At 43.6% G+C, this 15,517-nt stretch overlaps 1 protein-coding gene across 1 annotated transcript in view; it reads right to left on the reverse strand.

Moving 5' to 3' along the window:
* LOC126187867 (calpain-C) overlaps window positions 1–15,517 on the reverse strand; it is a 439,586-nt gene that overhangs the window by 145,066 nt on the left and 279,003 nt on the right. Inside the window, exon 4 of the mRNA XM_049929190.1 lies at window positions 12,653–12,902. Within this exon, the coding sequence (XP_049785147.1) occupies window positions 12,653–12,902 (250 nt within the window). The remainder of the gene's footprint in view (window positions 1–12,652; window positions 12,903–15,517) is intronic.

Below are 15,517 nucleotides of genomic sequence, written 5' to 3' on the forward strand. Positions count from 1 at the left end.
ATGACTTGCAGAAACAATTCCCAAATCGTTGGATTGGATGCGGAGGAGATGCGTCGTGGCCGGCTCGTTCGCCAGACTTTTTCTCTTGTGGGGATTCGTAAAAGACATTGTTCTAACTACACCCGAAGGTATGGGAGAGAGAATTGTCAAAGCATGTGCTTCGATAAGTACCGATGTAATACGGAACATCACTCAATGCATGATAAGAAGATTGTAGCACTGCATTGATACCAATGCTCAGCACTTCAAACACCTTCTGCAAAAGGACGTTCATGTCACTTTTTTGACCTTCGTTTACCTTCAAAGACCTTATTGATACACTTCATTGGATTCGTCTCGATAGCCGCTATCAGAAAATATGTACCAAACTATAGCATCCCAGGTGACGTTCATATCTCTGAAGCGACCCCACCTAGCAACAAAAACCAACGTCATATTATGACCCCCGTTGTCTCATTCAACTTCTGTGCCACAAACTTTTCAGGACCTATCATATTTTTGGAGTTATTCTTGGTGGAAATAGTTAGTGACTCACTCTGTATAAAAGTTTTCCAGTTACTTTTGTAGAATATTTTGTGCCCTCCTTATGGGAGTAACGAGATGCAGTGTTACTACACGTATCCTAGAAACAAAGCGTATAGTACCCAGAACCGCATGTAATTGCTTTGGCAGAAAAAAAAAAACAAGACAATTTGTTCAAAGTATACATTCCCATCTGGTTAAGAACAAAAGTGTCACACAACTCTTGTGCTTTATATACACTAGTTAAAAAAAGAGTTGTCACTTTTTCAGAACCCTATAACTGCCTCCATTGCAAAGCTCGAAATTTGGCTCAAAGGTGACTACAAACTGTCATGGTACAACAGCGTGGGGCTCTGCGACTTCACCCTCGGAATCGGCGGCGTTTCAAACAGCATGGTGTCGAAACATGCCGAAAAAAGGTTACAGCTCAGAAGTTCATATGAGGTGTAAGGTGAGTTAATGAAGTCACATTGGCACTAAATTTCACCACAATACTGTCCAGCGCTATCGTGGATGTGTCACGCAATTCGAAGGTCGTCACTTCTCCTCTTATCCACATTTCACGCCTTCCTTTGACGCCTCCTAACGGAAGTCGGAAACGTGACATCCAGCGTTGGAATCACAGTTTTCTTATGGGTGACCGACGAAAACACTTCAGGCACACCGCAACTCAGAACCGACACGAAGATCCCTCAGGACGTATCATAAAGGGTGACAATGAAATAACACCTTGCCCTCGAGGCGCTGATTCTCATACATTTCACGGTCGAGAACGACAGTTCGCAGTGCGACGAGCAGCAGAACAACGCTCAACACTGCTGATGCACGCAGACGTTCCAAACGTCGTGGGGCTGCAACCCCATTGAACCTGTTGTTACCCTTTTGCTGTGTAGTGCGATCGCAATTTTTTTGCTCTAGTATACAGGGTGGAACCACAAGGGACCGTTCAAAATCATTCGAACGTGATCCGGATGCTTTTTCAGCCTTCCTGTTCATGCTCTCCTGTGGCGTGATCTGAGAAAGAAGCAACACTGACATGTGCGTGAATAAAACAACGTCGATTCGCCAGATTACGAACGGTTACAAGTGCTTCGCTTAGCTTTGACCTTCGTCAGTCAAGCTTGTTTCACTTTTATGAGCTACGTTGGGAGTATTAATGATTTTGATAACTCATTCAATTTGTATATCCCTAACACTGCTGGGTTATGTCAGCTAGGTTAAATACTGTACACCCTTTTAATTGCTTAACATTTTTTATACATAATCGCAAGCCTCAAAGTTCTCCGAACATGCATATAAATATCTCCATCACAGAAAGTAGGACCTGTCACATACTTAAGTGAATGTAGACTACTGAAATGAACTTATTTTTTATACAGATGATACATGAAAGGGTATCAAACAGCCGCTTTCCTCTTCACGCTTCCACTAAGCTTTGAGTTGCTTAAGGCGAAAATTGCAAGAATCCGGCAGCAAGTACACCATTTCGTTTTTGGCTGAAATGTATTTCATGTCGTCTATTTTGAAAACAAACGCAGTCTCGCACGAATTAAAACACTCCGTCATACGCTGTGCAGTGGTCTCCAGAGAAATTTGTGGACATAACGTAAAAAATTAATTTACTCAAATGCTGCTCTCGACATTTCTGCATCTTCGACCTCCTACAACACCACTTTCGTGACGTTAGTCTGTCAGCGTGGTACGAATGGAAGCTACTGCGACCAAGAATGGGTTCGATTACATTTATAATGAAACTTGCGCGTTACAACGAGCTTCAGTCACAGACAAAACTATTGGACGTGACTGCTTTTATGTATTGCTGTATTACTGCAACAGTCAAGAGGAAAGAAGGAAGTGGGTGCAGCTCCCAGGAATGAAGATTTATACGGCGCCGACGAGTTCAAAAATGGCTCTGAGCACTATGGGACTTAACTTCTGAGGTCATCAGTCGCCTAGAACTTAGAACTAATTAAACCTAACTAACCTAAGGACATCACAGACATCCATGCCCGAGGCAGGATTCGAACCTGCGGCCGTAGCGGTCGCGCGGTTCCAAACTGTAGCGCCTAGAACCGCACGGCCACTCCGGCCGGCCGCCGACGAGTGCTGACGGGTTACGTTGTTCACAGCGGTAGCTTAGATATACATTCGTTTTCGTATTTGTAGCTCTCTCGACATTCTACAAAAGAAAATATCTCTCACTTCGAATAATGTAATGTCCACACCAAGAATCATAAAAGTACGCACTTTTATGTCAACAGTACTATTTAGGAGTGAGAAGGTTGCCATGGAGATACTGAAAAAGAGTCTTTCATTCTGATTGCTGTCAGGCGAACAGCAAGCACCGGTATAGAATCGTTCAGTATTGTCTTTCAGCGGTGATTACATGATATGATGTTCTCCGGTTGTACAAGTGCTTTACTTTCTGTGTAGTGTCCGCTAATAAAACACTAATATATGAACAAAAATTATGCATGAAGTCACAGTCAAAGATAACGATGAAATATTAATTAAATTGATTAAACTTTGATTTTTTGCATAAAATTAAATAGGCCTGTAATTGCAACACACTGAGCATCACGCAGATAGTCGATAATTGCGTGTCGTTCGCTCGGTCGCCTACGCCGTAAAGAGTGAAGTCAGAGGCAAAAAATCTGCGCATCAAGTTAAAACATTAGAAGATCGAAAGTAAAGCAGCGTTAAGTTAACCTGTATATACCTAAGTTTTTTCTGGAGGAAAGAAAATTTTTCTTTATGTGGTAGTGCTCTTAGGTGATTTTTTAATGATTTTAGATGCAAGATTTATACAAAAGTATATATCCATTTTCAAAACATACTTTGTACGCTTGGATTCATTCTATGGACTAAAATAACTAATTACGAAGTATTTTCTATTTTAAGAAACAGAAAATTGATCATTCAATAAGTACCATGCAAAATAACAATAACAATATTCAATTATACAGTGGAATACAGCGAACCAACCACATCCGTGTATTTGGGTGGTCACGAGCTGCTGCGCACTGCTACATTGACTTGCTCACATTTTCATAGCGATGCCCAACAGTCGGCAGCATTTGCGCATGATTAAAAGGCTGAACGTGCACAAATGTATGTGTCAGGCTTCCACTGGGGAAAAATACCCCGGTGGGAGCCAAGACACAGTAAAAAATAATGTACACAATTGTAGGCAGAGGGTCTGAAAGGGTTAAATTGTATCTCTCACCTCTGAACTTCGAAGATACCTTTCTGAGTGAAAAATAAATTTATATTTCGTAAAAATAATAGCGACTTGGGTAACAACGTCACATCTATTATAATGGGAGGCGAGCGTAAGTTTGGAAGATACCTTCCTTGTAGGTGGTGAAAGAATGGCGTCTGAGTTACCAACCAGAAAAACGTTACTGGCTGCAAGTAGAGTTGAATTCACTTTAACAGAAAGCAGAGAGCAGCGTTTCATGGAACATCTGATTAACGAAGGACAACAGCACGCTATTCTTCCTTCTCACGTGAACCTGATTCATTCTTCACGAGTCAATAGTGAGCATACGTCACCCCGGTTGACACAAAAGACCACAACTGAGGCCCGTGCTCGTAACGAGCCGTCTTCGAAAGAAATACCCTGTGTTAATTGGACGAATTCTCGGAAACCTGTGAGTGCGTAGTGACGTGTTCAAGGTCTGAGTTAACCTCTTAGGACGCTTTTCGCAGCTAGCGCTTGAGGCAGAAAACTTCGATTGTGAAAATAACAGTCGGAAGTCTGCGTTACAGGAAGTGATTTTCTCTCATTTAAGTTTCCAGCTTTCATTCTTCGTCGCTCTAGCAGCACCCTATTTATAGCTTTGGCAGGGTCTGCAAACATTACGATAACCGAAGTATAGATGGTTCGCCTTCGTAGTCAAGATCGTCAATTCGCGCTTGTGCAGTGGTGATGGTCTAGGAGAAACCACGTTTGATTCTTGGTGTCACTAGAAACTTTTATAACCATTTTTTACGAAGAGATGGTGTAAAGCTCCTTATCACCAGATTGTACTTCAGTGCTCTGGGATATAAGTCAAACCTCTCGGCTGGGAGTCAAGTAGAGGAGGCTCGTGACACTAGTTAAGGTGATACGTCCGCTAAATGTGAACGTGGAGATCGGCCGCCTCCTTGCTATTGTGCTAGAAGAGAAGAATATTTGCCGGCATCGGGTCGGATTCAGACTATCAGAAAAAAAACAACACTACACACGCATTTATCAGTCATCCACACAAACCAGAATTCACAGCATTTGGGAGCAAGGAAAAGGCAAATTGCCTTCACTGGAAGGTATCTCGGGACAGATATGTGGGATTCGTGCTTTCACCTCTACGGTTATTACGAAATTAATTTCGTAGGCTTTCGCGGCCAGAGCCGCTTATTGCTTTGACACCGCATCTTGTTGTAAAATGATGTGTCATATTACAGATACAATGTGCGGGAACATAATAACTTTAACAGACTGGTATACCACCTACAGCGTAAAAATATTGTTTTATATTTTTGAAAATGAAAAAAGAACTTGGCAAATAATGCTTTCTAATGCACTACAATAAACAGTCTTGATGAGTTAAGTCTCACATATATTAATTAGATCACGTTGCTTACATACCATGCAGTTTACACTCATGACCAGCAGACAGAATAGAATAAATAGCTCCTAGCACTGCCGAGGTCTTCGATATCTAGAGTGGTACGTCACGTACGCTGCCACAGAGGACACATTCGCTTGCTTACAATAGGCCAAAGCATATCTAACATGTTGGTTGCCCACTTAATTAACAGTTGGTGTTGGCAAGAAGGCTGTTGCTTATAGGTGTGACTCTTTCCGTGATTTACCTATACTATTTGAGTATTTTCTGGAGAAATTTCATACTACTCGTTATGGATCGCAGAGCTTAGTCCTTCAGGGATTACGTTGAGGAAACTGTCACCGCAGCTGTGCCTCGAAATTCGGCGATAGGTACTCGATTATGAACGAACGAAGGAAAGGAAGATCAGGGCTCAACGTGCAGTCGAGGACGAGATAGATAGAGGCCAGCCACAAGGTCGGACAGCGGAAGGCAGCGAAGGAAATTTGTCTTGCACCTTCCAAGTAACCATCCCGGCATTCGCCTAACCGATTTAGGGAAATCACGGAAAACTTAAATCTGGATGACAGAACAGGGGTTTGAACCGCCGACCTCTCGCAAATGAATCCAATGTACTACTGCACCACCTCCCTGGGATCTCGATTATGTTCAAGTCGGGTGAGTCATGAGTAAAGATTTGGTGAACAGTCGTCATAAAAATGGATTCCTTATTCGGGACCCAAAGACGCACCTTGTCACCTAAAATTTTCGCAGCACGTTTGGCTTATGTGCATCACTTAAGAATAGTAATCGGCCAACGCTACAGCATGAAAATGTTACCCTCCATATTCGACGGAAGGAAATAGGTGCCCGCATCTCGTGGTCGTGCGGTAGCGTTCTCGCTTCCCACGCCCGGGTTCCCGGGTTCGATTCCCGGCGGGGTCAGGGATTTTCTCTGCCTCGTGATGGCTGGGTGTTGTGTGCTGTCCTTAGGTTAGTTAGGTTTAAGTAGTTCTAAGTTCTAGGGGACTTATGACCACAGCAGTTGAGTCCCATAGTGCTCAGAGCCATTTGAACCATTTTGAAGGAAATAGGTAAGCTAACAAATAAGCTTGTTTGATGTAGATTCTGCTTAATCCAAACTTGTTCTTGGAAATAACTACTTGCGAATCTCACACCAGATTGTAATAAGAGAAACAGAATTTCTAACGTCACGTTGCGGCAATCCAACACACGGCGATCTCGAACGGTGCCTGTCGCTGTGGCCTTTTAAACAATCCACGATGATATCTTCGCTCTGGCACTCTCTGGAAATATTGACCTCACTGACAGTGTTGATGCAACTACATATTACAAGCACCAGGGCTCCAATAATCTGTGCCATTATAGGTCAGAGAGAACTCTCACTTAACTTACGTAGCGTCTAGCTACCTACCCGCATGAGTATACACGGTTCGACATCTAATTCAGGCCACCCGAAATATATTCAGAACGAGTAAATATATCCAAATTTTGTGCAGGTTACAGCAGAAGTGCCGAATTTTCTGACGTTCGCATATCATTTTTATCGTTTATAGATGCTGAATTACGACACTGACTTCGGAACTACATACTTTTTTCTGCGGCACTGGAAACAGCTTTCTAAGTGAACATCAGCGCTATAACGTGTGGAACTTCACAAATTCATTGTATCCATTGTAAACGATGTAATGCAATTGTGATTTGAGTTGGCGGTTTATATGGTTATAATGTGCAACCAGTCGCTCTTATTGTTCCATTAACTGTGGGCTCATCATCAGATGGAAGTGTTAAAGGAATGTTATATCTCGGTCTGAGTTTAGCTACACTCATCTTGCCGTATAACACAGGAAAGTGGGGTCACAAGTTCAGAAGAAATTCGACATGCAGTATTGTCTGTCTGTAATCTCTTTAAAGCATGTGTCAGTGTCCGCTGTCACCATTTTGAGTAAATGATATGACAGTATAATAACGCTATAAATACTAAAGGCACGAACTGCACCGGAGCTACGTGCTTGCTTTTATTTGCCGCAATTAGACAACCGCCTACGGAACTACTACTCCTGGTGGTGAGACAACGGTATGCGGCACTTTTGCCTCGTTGCTGCCTGGTCAGTTTCCACGCACATTTTATTTCGTTGAAGTCCTTCTTAAAGGTTCTTTTCAAAGACACAGAGGAAAATATATAGTTACATCCAATAAACAAGTTAGCTTCATAAATCGTTAATTAGGGACAAATGTTAAAAATAACTTTTCTACTCAGAAAATTTGTCTCATTGTCAGCTACAACTTAGTGAAGGCTGTACCTCAATGTTCTTTACTCGACCTTTCTTAGCTGGCTGACCCTGTATAATGCTCTGCCCACTCTTCTACAGACTATTGTCAATGCAATAACGTACAACTGCCGCAGTTCCTAAATTAACAGTGTCAGCATACCACCAAGGGTCTGTTTGACTGACTATAGAGGTTTCCATTATGTTGACAGGAATCTGCAAACGTGATGCGCTGGCTAACGCCCGCCCCAGGGCCTTGTGGGCAACGTACACTCACATGGTCGCGCGAAGAAGACGCTATCAGACGCCGTACAGCTGTTTTTCGCGGCGCTCCAGCGCATCAGGTAACGCGCACTGCAGATTAGCCACGGTGCGCCCTGTTTCGCGAGGGAAACAGATCGGAACGCCTTGGCGTGAGGCAGACTTGCGCCCAGAAACAAAGAAACCCCCAGCTCTGCCTCTTTGCTTTGTTGCTCACGAGGTACATCTAGTGGAGAGCTGTTGTGATGTGTGTAAGATGAAGGTGTGAAAGTTGGGGGAAGAGGAACGGGGGAGTTTAATGTCTTGCTGACAAATGGGCCTTCACAGATGGAACATTCGCTCAGCTGGGTGTGGAAGATAAAAGTAACACGCTGTAGTCTTGCGGACGGAATGATTCCGGCATTCAGCCGAAGTGACTTAATGAAACCTGGAAAATCCACACATGTCAGACGCATGCAGACGATAATTTGAGCGTGAGTCTATTATCCAAAGCACAGTACCACTACGCACAGTGGTATGGCTTCACGTAACACTTATACTGGTCTAAAGTCCAGACATGATCAATTAAAGTGCAAATCCTGTATCATTTCTGTGACACACTCTCCCATATTTCGTGATAATACAAAACGTATTGCCTTTATTTGAACTTTTTCAATGTACTCCGTCAGTCTTATCCGGTAAGGATCCCACAACGCTCAGCAGTATTCTAAAAGACGACGGACAAGCATAGCGTAGGCAGTCTCCTTAGCAGATCTGTTACATTTTCTAAGTGTCCTGCCAATAAAACGCAGTCTTTGGTTAGCCTTCCCCACAACATTTTCTATGTTTTCCTTCCAATTTAAGTTGTTCGTAATTGTAATACCTAGGTATTTAGTTGAATTTACGGCTTTTAGATTAGACTGATTTATCGTGTAACCGAAGTTTAACGAGTACCTTTTAGCACTTATGTGGATGAACTCACACTTTTCGTTATTTAGGGTCAACTGCCACTTTTCGCACCATTCCGATATTTCTTCTAAATCGTTTTGCAGTTTGTTTTGATCTTCTGATGACTTTATTAGTCGATAAAGGACAGCGTCATCTCAAACAACCGAAGACGGTTGCTCAGATTGTCTCCCAAATCGTTTATATAGATAAAGAACACATAGCGCCTATAACACTACCTTGGGGAACGCCAGAAATCACTTCTGTTTTACTCGATGACTTTCCGCCTATTACTACGAACTGTGGCCTCTCTGACAGGAAATCAAGAATCCAGTCACATAACTGAGATGCTATTCCAAAAGTACGCAATTTCACGACAAGCCGCTTGATTGGTGCAGTGTCGAAAGCCTTCGGGAAATCCAGAAATACGGAATCAATTTGAAATCCCTTGTTAATAGCACTCAACACTTCGTGCAAGTAAATAGCTAGTTGTGTTTCACAAGAACGATGTTTTCTAAATCCGTGTTGACTGTGTGTCAATAGACCGTTTTCAAATGGTTCAAATGGCTCTGAGCACTATGGGACTCAACATCTTAGGTCATAAGTTCCCTAGAACTTAGAACTACTTAAACCTAACTAACCTAAGGACATCACACACACCCATGCCCGAGGCAGGATTCGAACCTGCGACCGTAGCAGTCCCGCGGTTCCGGACTCCAGCGCCAGAACCGCACGGCCACCGCGGCCGGCAATAGACCGTTTTCTTTGGGGTAATTCATAATGTTCGAACACAATATATGTTCCAAAATCCTACTGCATATCGACGTTAACTATATGGGCCATCAATTTAGTGGATTACTCCTACTACCTTTCTTGAATATTGGTGTAACCTGTGCAACTTTCCAGTCTTTGGGTACGGATCTTTCGTCGAGCGAACGGTTGTATATTATTGTTAAGTATAGAGCAAATGTATCATCATGCTCCGAAATGAAGCTAATTGGTATACAGTCTGGACCAGAAGACTTGCTTTTATGAAGTGATTTAAGTTGCTTCACTACTCCGAGGATATTTATTTCTACGTTACTCGTGTTGGCAGCTGTTCTCGATTCGAATTCTGAAATATTTACTTCGCCTTCTTCGAGGACCAGTTGTCAGTCTTGTCTGGCTAGCTCGGTCAGCAAGAGCTTTGCCCTTGAAAGGCGTTATGGGTTCAAGATCCAACCTGGTATACAGTTCTATCCTGCTCCGAAGTTTCGCTGCGCGACACATTTTCACCGTCACGAGACGTTTGCGGTCTTTGGCTCTGAGCCCTGGCGCTCCCACTGTGGCAAAATTGAGGAGGCAGGCCGGAGCGGCTGGCAGTGCGTCTGGTGTGCTGGTGTGGGCCTCCGATCTGGAAGGATGGCTGGAGGAGTAGCAGTCTGACTGCTGAAACAGGCTAGTGAGTGACAGCTCCGAGGGCATTTTTACCGTATAGAGAGAGGGCGGCGTAGTGATGATACTGTTTGCGATGTTTCCTGCAGCGCGTCGTTTGCTCTCATGGAATTGTGCGTGACGTGCTGCGCTGAGGGTGTAGAAAACCCAGAATCTCACTGAAAACATTCGTGCATTTATTTGAGAATAGTTGAATTTCCAGAAGGGAATATGTTGTAGACAGCTGCACTCCACTCAATCACAAGTGGAATGTCAGCGGTACGTTCTGGTTGTTCTATAGTTATGGCTTCTTAATTGTAAATTGTGTTTCTAGTGTGTCCCATCTTCACAGCTCTCGGACTTGTATGTGGCTTAGAATGGAGCTCTCAAACGGCGCCACTCCGGGTTGGTTATAAGTTATGCTTTGGGCTTAGTTGTGCATTGGAATTGGTTGTCACTGTGGGTCCCATTTCTAAGGTATTGTTTCTTGGCAAGAGTTAAACCTGGTGTTTTCTTGTGTTAAACTTACTGAGAAGTTCGGGTTACAGGTGCGGGCAAGGAGTGTTACTATAACTCTTATAAGCCTTTATTTTAAGGAAGTGTTTTGCAAACTTGCTGTTGTTATTTAAATATACATTAAATGTCCGCCTCATTAACTGGGTGGTCTGCGCATCTGACTGCTATACAGCGGGTCCAGAATCGTTTCCGTGCGGGGCCGGAGATTTTCTCCGCACTAGCATTGGGGTGTTGTGCTGTCATCGTCATTTTATCATCATCGATATGCAAGTCGCCCAGTGTGGCGTCAACTGAAAAGACTTGCAACTCCCCTGACGTTCTTCCCTAGGTGAGGACTTCCAGTTATCAGTACCATACGATCATTTCTTTTCTTTTACGTTATATGTGGCTGTCTGACGGTTTTAAAAGTTATGTAGTGCTGTGGAATGTGTTACGGAAGTATTATATATCTTAAATATGCGAGCAGAAGAAATTTAATTGATCCATGCCCGAGACCATCGTAGTTACGAGGATTATAACCTTGTGTCTTGGCCAAATTCTAACGTCATCTGTTTTGAAAATGAGCTCAGTGTCCATGTGTATATAGTTTAAGTGAGTGGTCAAATTTAGGACCACACCTAACTGGTAACCTGTATGATGGGGAGGAGTGTTCACACCAAGGAGTGAAGGCAGTTACTCATTGTATTTAGTTTAAATCGTCGGGTCATCATCATCATCATCATCATCATCATCATTTAAGACTGATTATGCCTTTCAGCGTTCAGTCTGGAGCATAAACCCCCTTATACAGTTCCTCCATGATCTCCTATTCAGTGCTAACATTGGTGCCTCTTCTGATGTTAAACCTATTACTTCAAAATCATTCTTAACCGAATCCAGGTAACTTCTCCTCGGTCTGCCCCGACTCCTCCTACCCTCTACTGCTGAATCCATGAGTCTCTTGGGTAACCTTGCTTCTCCCATGCGTGTAACATGACCCCACCATCTAAGCCTGTTCGCCCTGACAGCTACATCTATAGAGTTCATTCCCAGTTTTTCTTTGATTTCCTCATTGTGGACACCCTCCTGCCATTGTTCCCATCTACTAGTACCTGCAATCATCCTAGCTACTTTCATATCCGTAACCTCAACCTTGTTGATAAGGTAACCTGAATCCACCCAGCTTTCGCTCCCATACAACAAAGTTGGGCGAAAGAGTGAACGGTGCACAGATAACTTAGTCTTGGTACTGACTTCCTTCTTGCAGAAGAGAGTAGATCGTAGCTGAGCGCTCACTGCATTAGCTTTGCTACACCTCGCTTCCAGTTCTTTCACTATGTTGCCATCCTGTGAGAATATGCGTCCTAAGTACTTGAAACCGTCCACCTGTTCTAATTTTGTTCCTCCTATTTGGCACTCAATCCGTTTATATTTCTTTCCCACTGACATTACTTTCGTTTTGGAGATGCTAATCTTCATACCATAGTCCTTACATTTCTGATCTAGCTCTGAAATATTACTTTGCAAACTTTCAATCGAATCTGCCATCACAACTAAGTCATCTGCATATGCAAGACTGCTTATTTTGTGTTCACATATCTTAATCTCACCCAGCCAGTCTATTGTTTTCAACATATGATCCATAAATAATATGAACAACAGTGGAGACAGGTTGCAGCCTTGTCTTACCCCTGAAACTACTCTGAACCATGAACTCAATTTACCGTCAACTCTAACTGCTGCCTGACTATCCATGTAAAGACCTTTAATTGCCTGCAAAAGTTGGGTCAGTCTACATATTTTTATATGAGTATTTGTTGTGACATGAAGTTATTTACTTTTTATTCTGAGAATTTGTAATACTTAGCTAATAAATGTCAAGTAGTCATTCTGCACTTTCTTTACTCGGTTAATACTCTCACTACCAACCAGTATGAGACTCTTTTAGAAAAACTTTTATAGCTATTGTCCGTCTGCATTGTATGCCTTCTTTACTTCGGCAACCGTCAATCATTTTTCTTCTAGGCCCACTAATTTCAGTGTCTCATTTCATATCTAATTTGCGCGACATTATCCCATTTAATTCGAATTGTACTCGTCGACCCGTGTCAAAAGTAAAACATAGGCACACAGCTGAGAAAGGCAGGCGGTACTGACTTGGCGTAGGCCTTCTCGAGCAGGCCGGGCCAGAACTGGTCGGAGTGCTGCGCCTGCAGGAAGGCGAGGCGGCCGTGCACGGTGGGCAGGCGGTCGTCGACGAGCACCTCCAGCCACTCGCCGCACCACCACAGCCGGAAGCGGAACACGCCCGCGTACTGCTCGAACGTCTGGTCGGCCGGCACCACGCGGTAGAACAGGCCCTTGCTCAGGTACAGCACGCCCAGGCACGACACCAGCCACCGGTCCCCTGCAACACAGCGCGGCCCACACCATCAGCGTGTCGTCACCATTTACTAATGGGCGATAATACCGAAAGAGACGATGAGTACAAAGGTCTTTCATAGAAATCACTAGATTGAAGGATAACAGTTCCCCCAAATGGCGGCTGTTAGTGACTAGGTACTGCCAAAGGCATTCATGGAAGTCGTCCATGGTTTTCCTGCCCAAGCGTGCAGTGACGGTTTCTCCATTCTTTCTATTGTTTCAGAGCGATATGCATATATCTTAGCAGTCAGAACACTCTAGAGAGAACTTAACCCACATGGCAGGAAATCAGCTTACCAAGCAACCACATCACTGTCGTCTCGGAACATTATGTGGTTAGAAGAAAATACACTGGTTGACAATTCCTAAGTAATAGAGATATTGTTGGACAGGAATAATCACAGGCGATAATGGGCAACATGAAACACAGTAAATACGAAATAGAGATGAAGTCGCATATTTAAAAAGGGAAAATTATACAGATCTCAGCAGATGGGAAAGCAGGATAAGACATAACGTTCACGTTTGACACAGGTCAGAATCCCAACATAGGGCTCGTATTGGATAAGAAATACGCCCTCCTCGGGCACTAGAGCCCATTTTACAGCTGTTATTCATGCTGCCTACCAAACTGCAGAGGAGTCCTTGGGGGACGCTGTCGCACTCCACTCTCAAGGCGATTTGTAGTTCTTGCACAGTTCGGGGATTGGGTGTTTATTGAGGATAACATCTGCCAAGAGCATCCCAGGCATGCTCTACAGGATTTAGGTCCGGAGAGTACACAGGCCAGTCCATACGTTCAATATCTTCAATTTCCTGTGTGGGCGGGCACTGTCGTCCATAGGAAAAAGATCGGGGTCTGCCACACCCCCAAACAGACGGACACGATCCAGGATAATCTCCTTCTAGTACTGTTGAGATGTAACTAACTATACCTCACGCGAACATACGAGGCGCGACAATAAAGTAATGAGACTGATTTTCTTTGCAAGATGTGGCAACCCTGCAGGCTTGCGTAGGCACAATATCTTTGACCTTGGTCTATAAGCTGCTTCTAGTCCAAGCGGCACATCGATGCAACTGCTCAGTCGTGAGTTGTGCCGTAATAAGTTAACACGTGTTTGTGTGTCTCGTCACGGAAATGGAACCGCATAATATTGCGCAACGGTATGCCATTTCTTTTTGCGTTAAATTGGGTGAAAACGCGACGAGAAATTACGGTAAGTTTAAGAAGGCTTTTGGAGACGAGGTTATGTCAAGAGCTCAAGTTTTTCGTTGGCATAAAATGTTTAGTGAGGGCAGAACGAATGTTGAAGATGAAGATCGCAGTAGACGACCGTCAACCTCACGGACAGATGTCAACTTGACCAGGGTGCGCGAAGTCGTACGATCTGATCGAAGATTATCCGTGAAAACGATTTCAGAAGAACTGAACATCAATCGAGAAATAATAATTGAAGATCTTGGTATGAGAAAGATTTGCGCAAAAATGGTCCCCAAAAATCTCACACCACAACAGCGAGAAATACGGAAAAATGTGGCAGCGGATCTGTTAGAGCAAACGAAAATCAATCCAGAATTGTTGAGCCGTTTTATCACTGGTGATGAAAGTTGGGTTTTTTAGTACGATCCAGAAACAAAACGCCAAAGTTCGCAATGGTGCTCAAAGGGATCACCCAGACCAAAAAAAGCTCGCATGTCAAAGTCAAAAGTGAAATGAATGCTTGTGTGCTTCTTTGATTCAAAGGGGATTCTTCATAAAGAGTGGGTGCCTCCTGGACAAACAGTTAACCAATATTACTACAAATAAATTTTAGAAAGACTTCGTAAAAGAGTTCTTCGTGACCGTGGCAACATTGCTGATAATTGGATTCTGCATCTGTCACTACAGCAATTTTGAACCTCAAAACAAATGTCAGTACTACCACAGCCACCTTATTCACCAGATATCGCTCCGTGCGCCTGTTTTCTATTTCCAAGATTCAAAACGGTAGTCAAGAGACAGCATTTTCAAACAACACAAGATGTCCAAAAAGCTGTGACGAGGGTCTTGGAGGATAGTGCAGAAGGTGAGTTCCAGAAATGTTATCATCACTGGCAGAAGCGTTGGAAAAAGTGTGTGCAATCAGAAGGGAACTACTTTGAAGGAAACAGCACTAAACTTGACCAAAACGTTAAGCAACAATTTTTTTTCACATCAGTCTCATTACTTTATTGTCGCTCCTCGTATGCAGTGGTGTCTGGCCATTGTGCATGATGGGTGCCTACACCATAATGCCTAGGCCATTCCGATGACCTTCTTGAAAATTCTGTAGTGTGTAACGTGTTCCCCTCTCTCTCCACGCTAACTGGTGGCCAGATTCACTAGCCGGCCGGTGTGACCGTGCGGTTCTAGGCGCTACAGTCTGGAACCGAACGACCGCTCCGGTCGCAGGTTCGAATCCTGCCTCGGGCATGGATGTGTGTGATGTCCTTAGGTTAGTTAGGTTTAATTAGTTCTAAGTTCTAGGCGACTGATGACCTCAGAAGTTAAGTCGCATAGTGCTCAGAGGCATTTGAACCGTTTGAACCAGAATCACTTGCCACAGTGAAGCGGTA

Source organism: Schistocerca cancellata, chromosome 5 (genome assembly GCF_023864275.1).
Source record: "Schistocerca cancellata isolate TAMUIC-IGC-003103 chromosome 5, iqSchCanc2.1, whole genome shotgun sequence".
NCBI classification, from domain to species: Eukaryota; Metazoa; Arthropoda; class Insecta; order Orthoptera; family Acrididae; genus Schistocerca; species Schistocerca cancellata.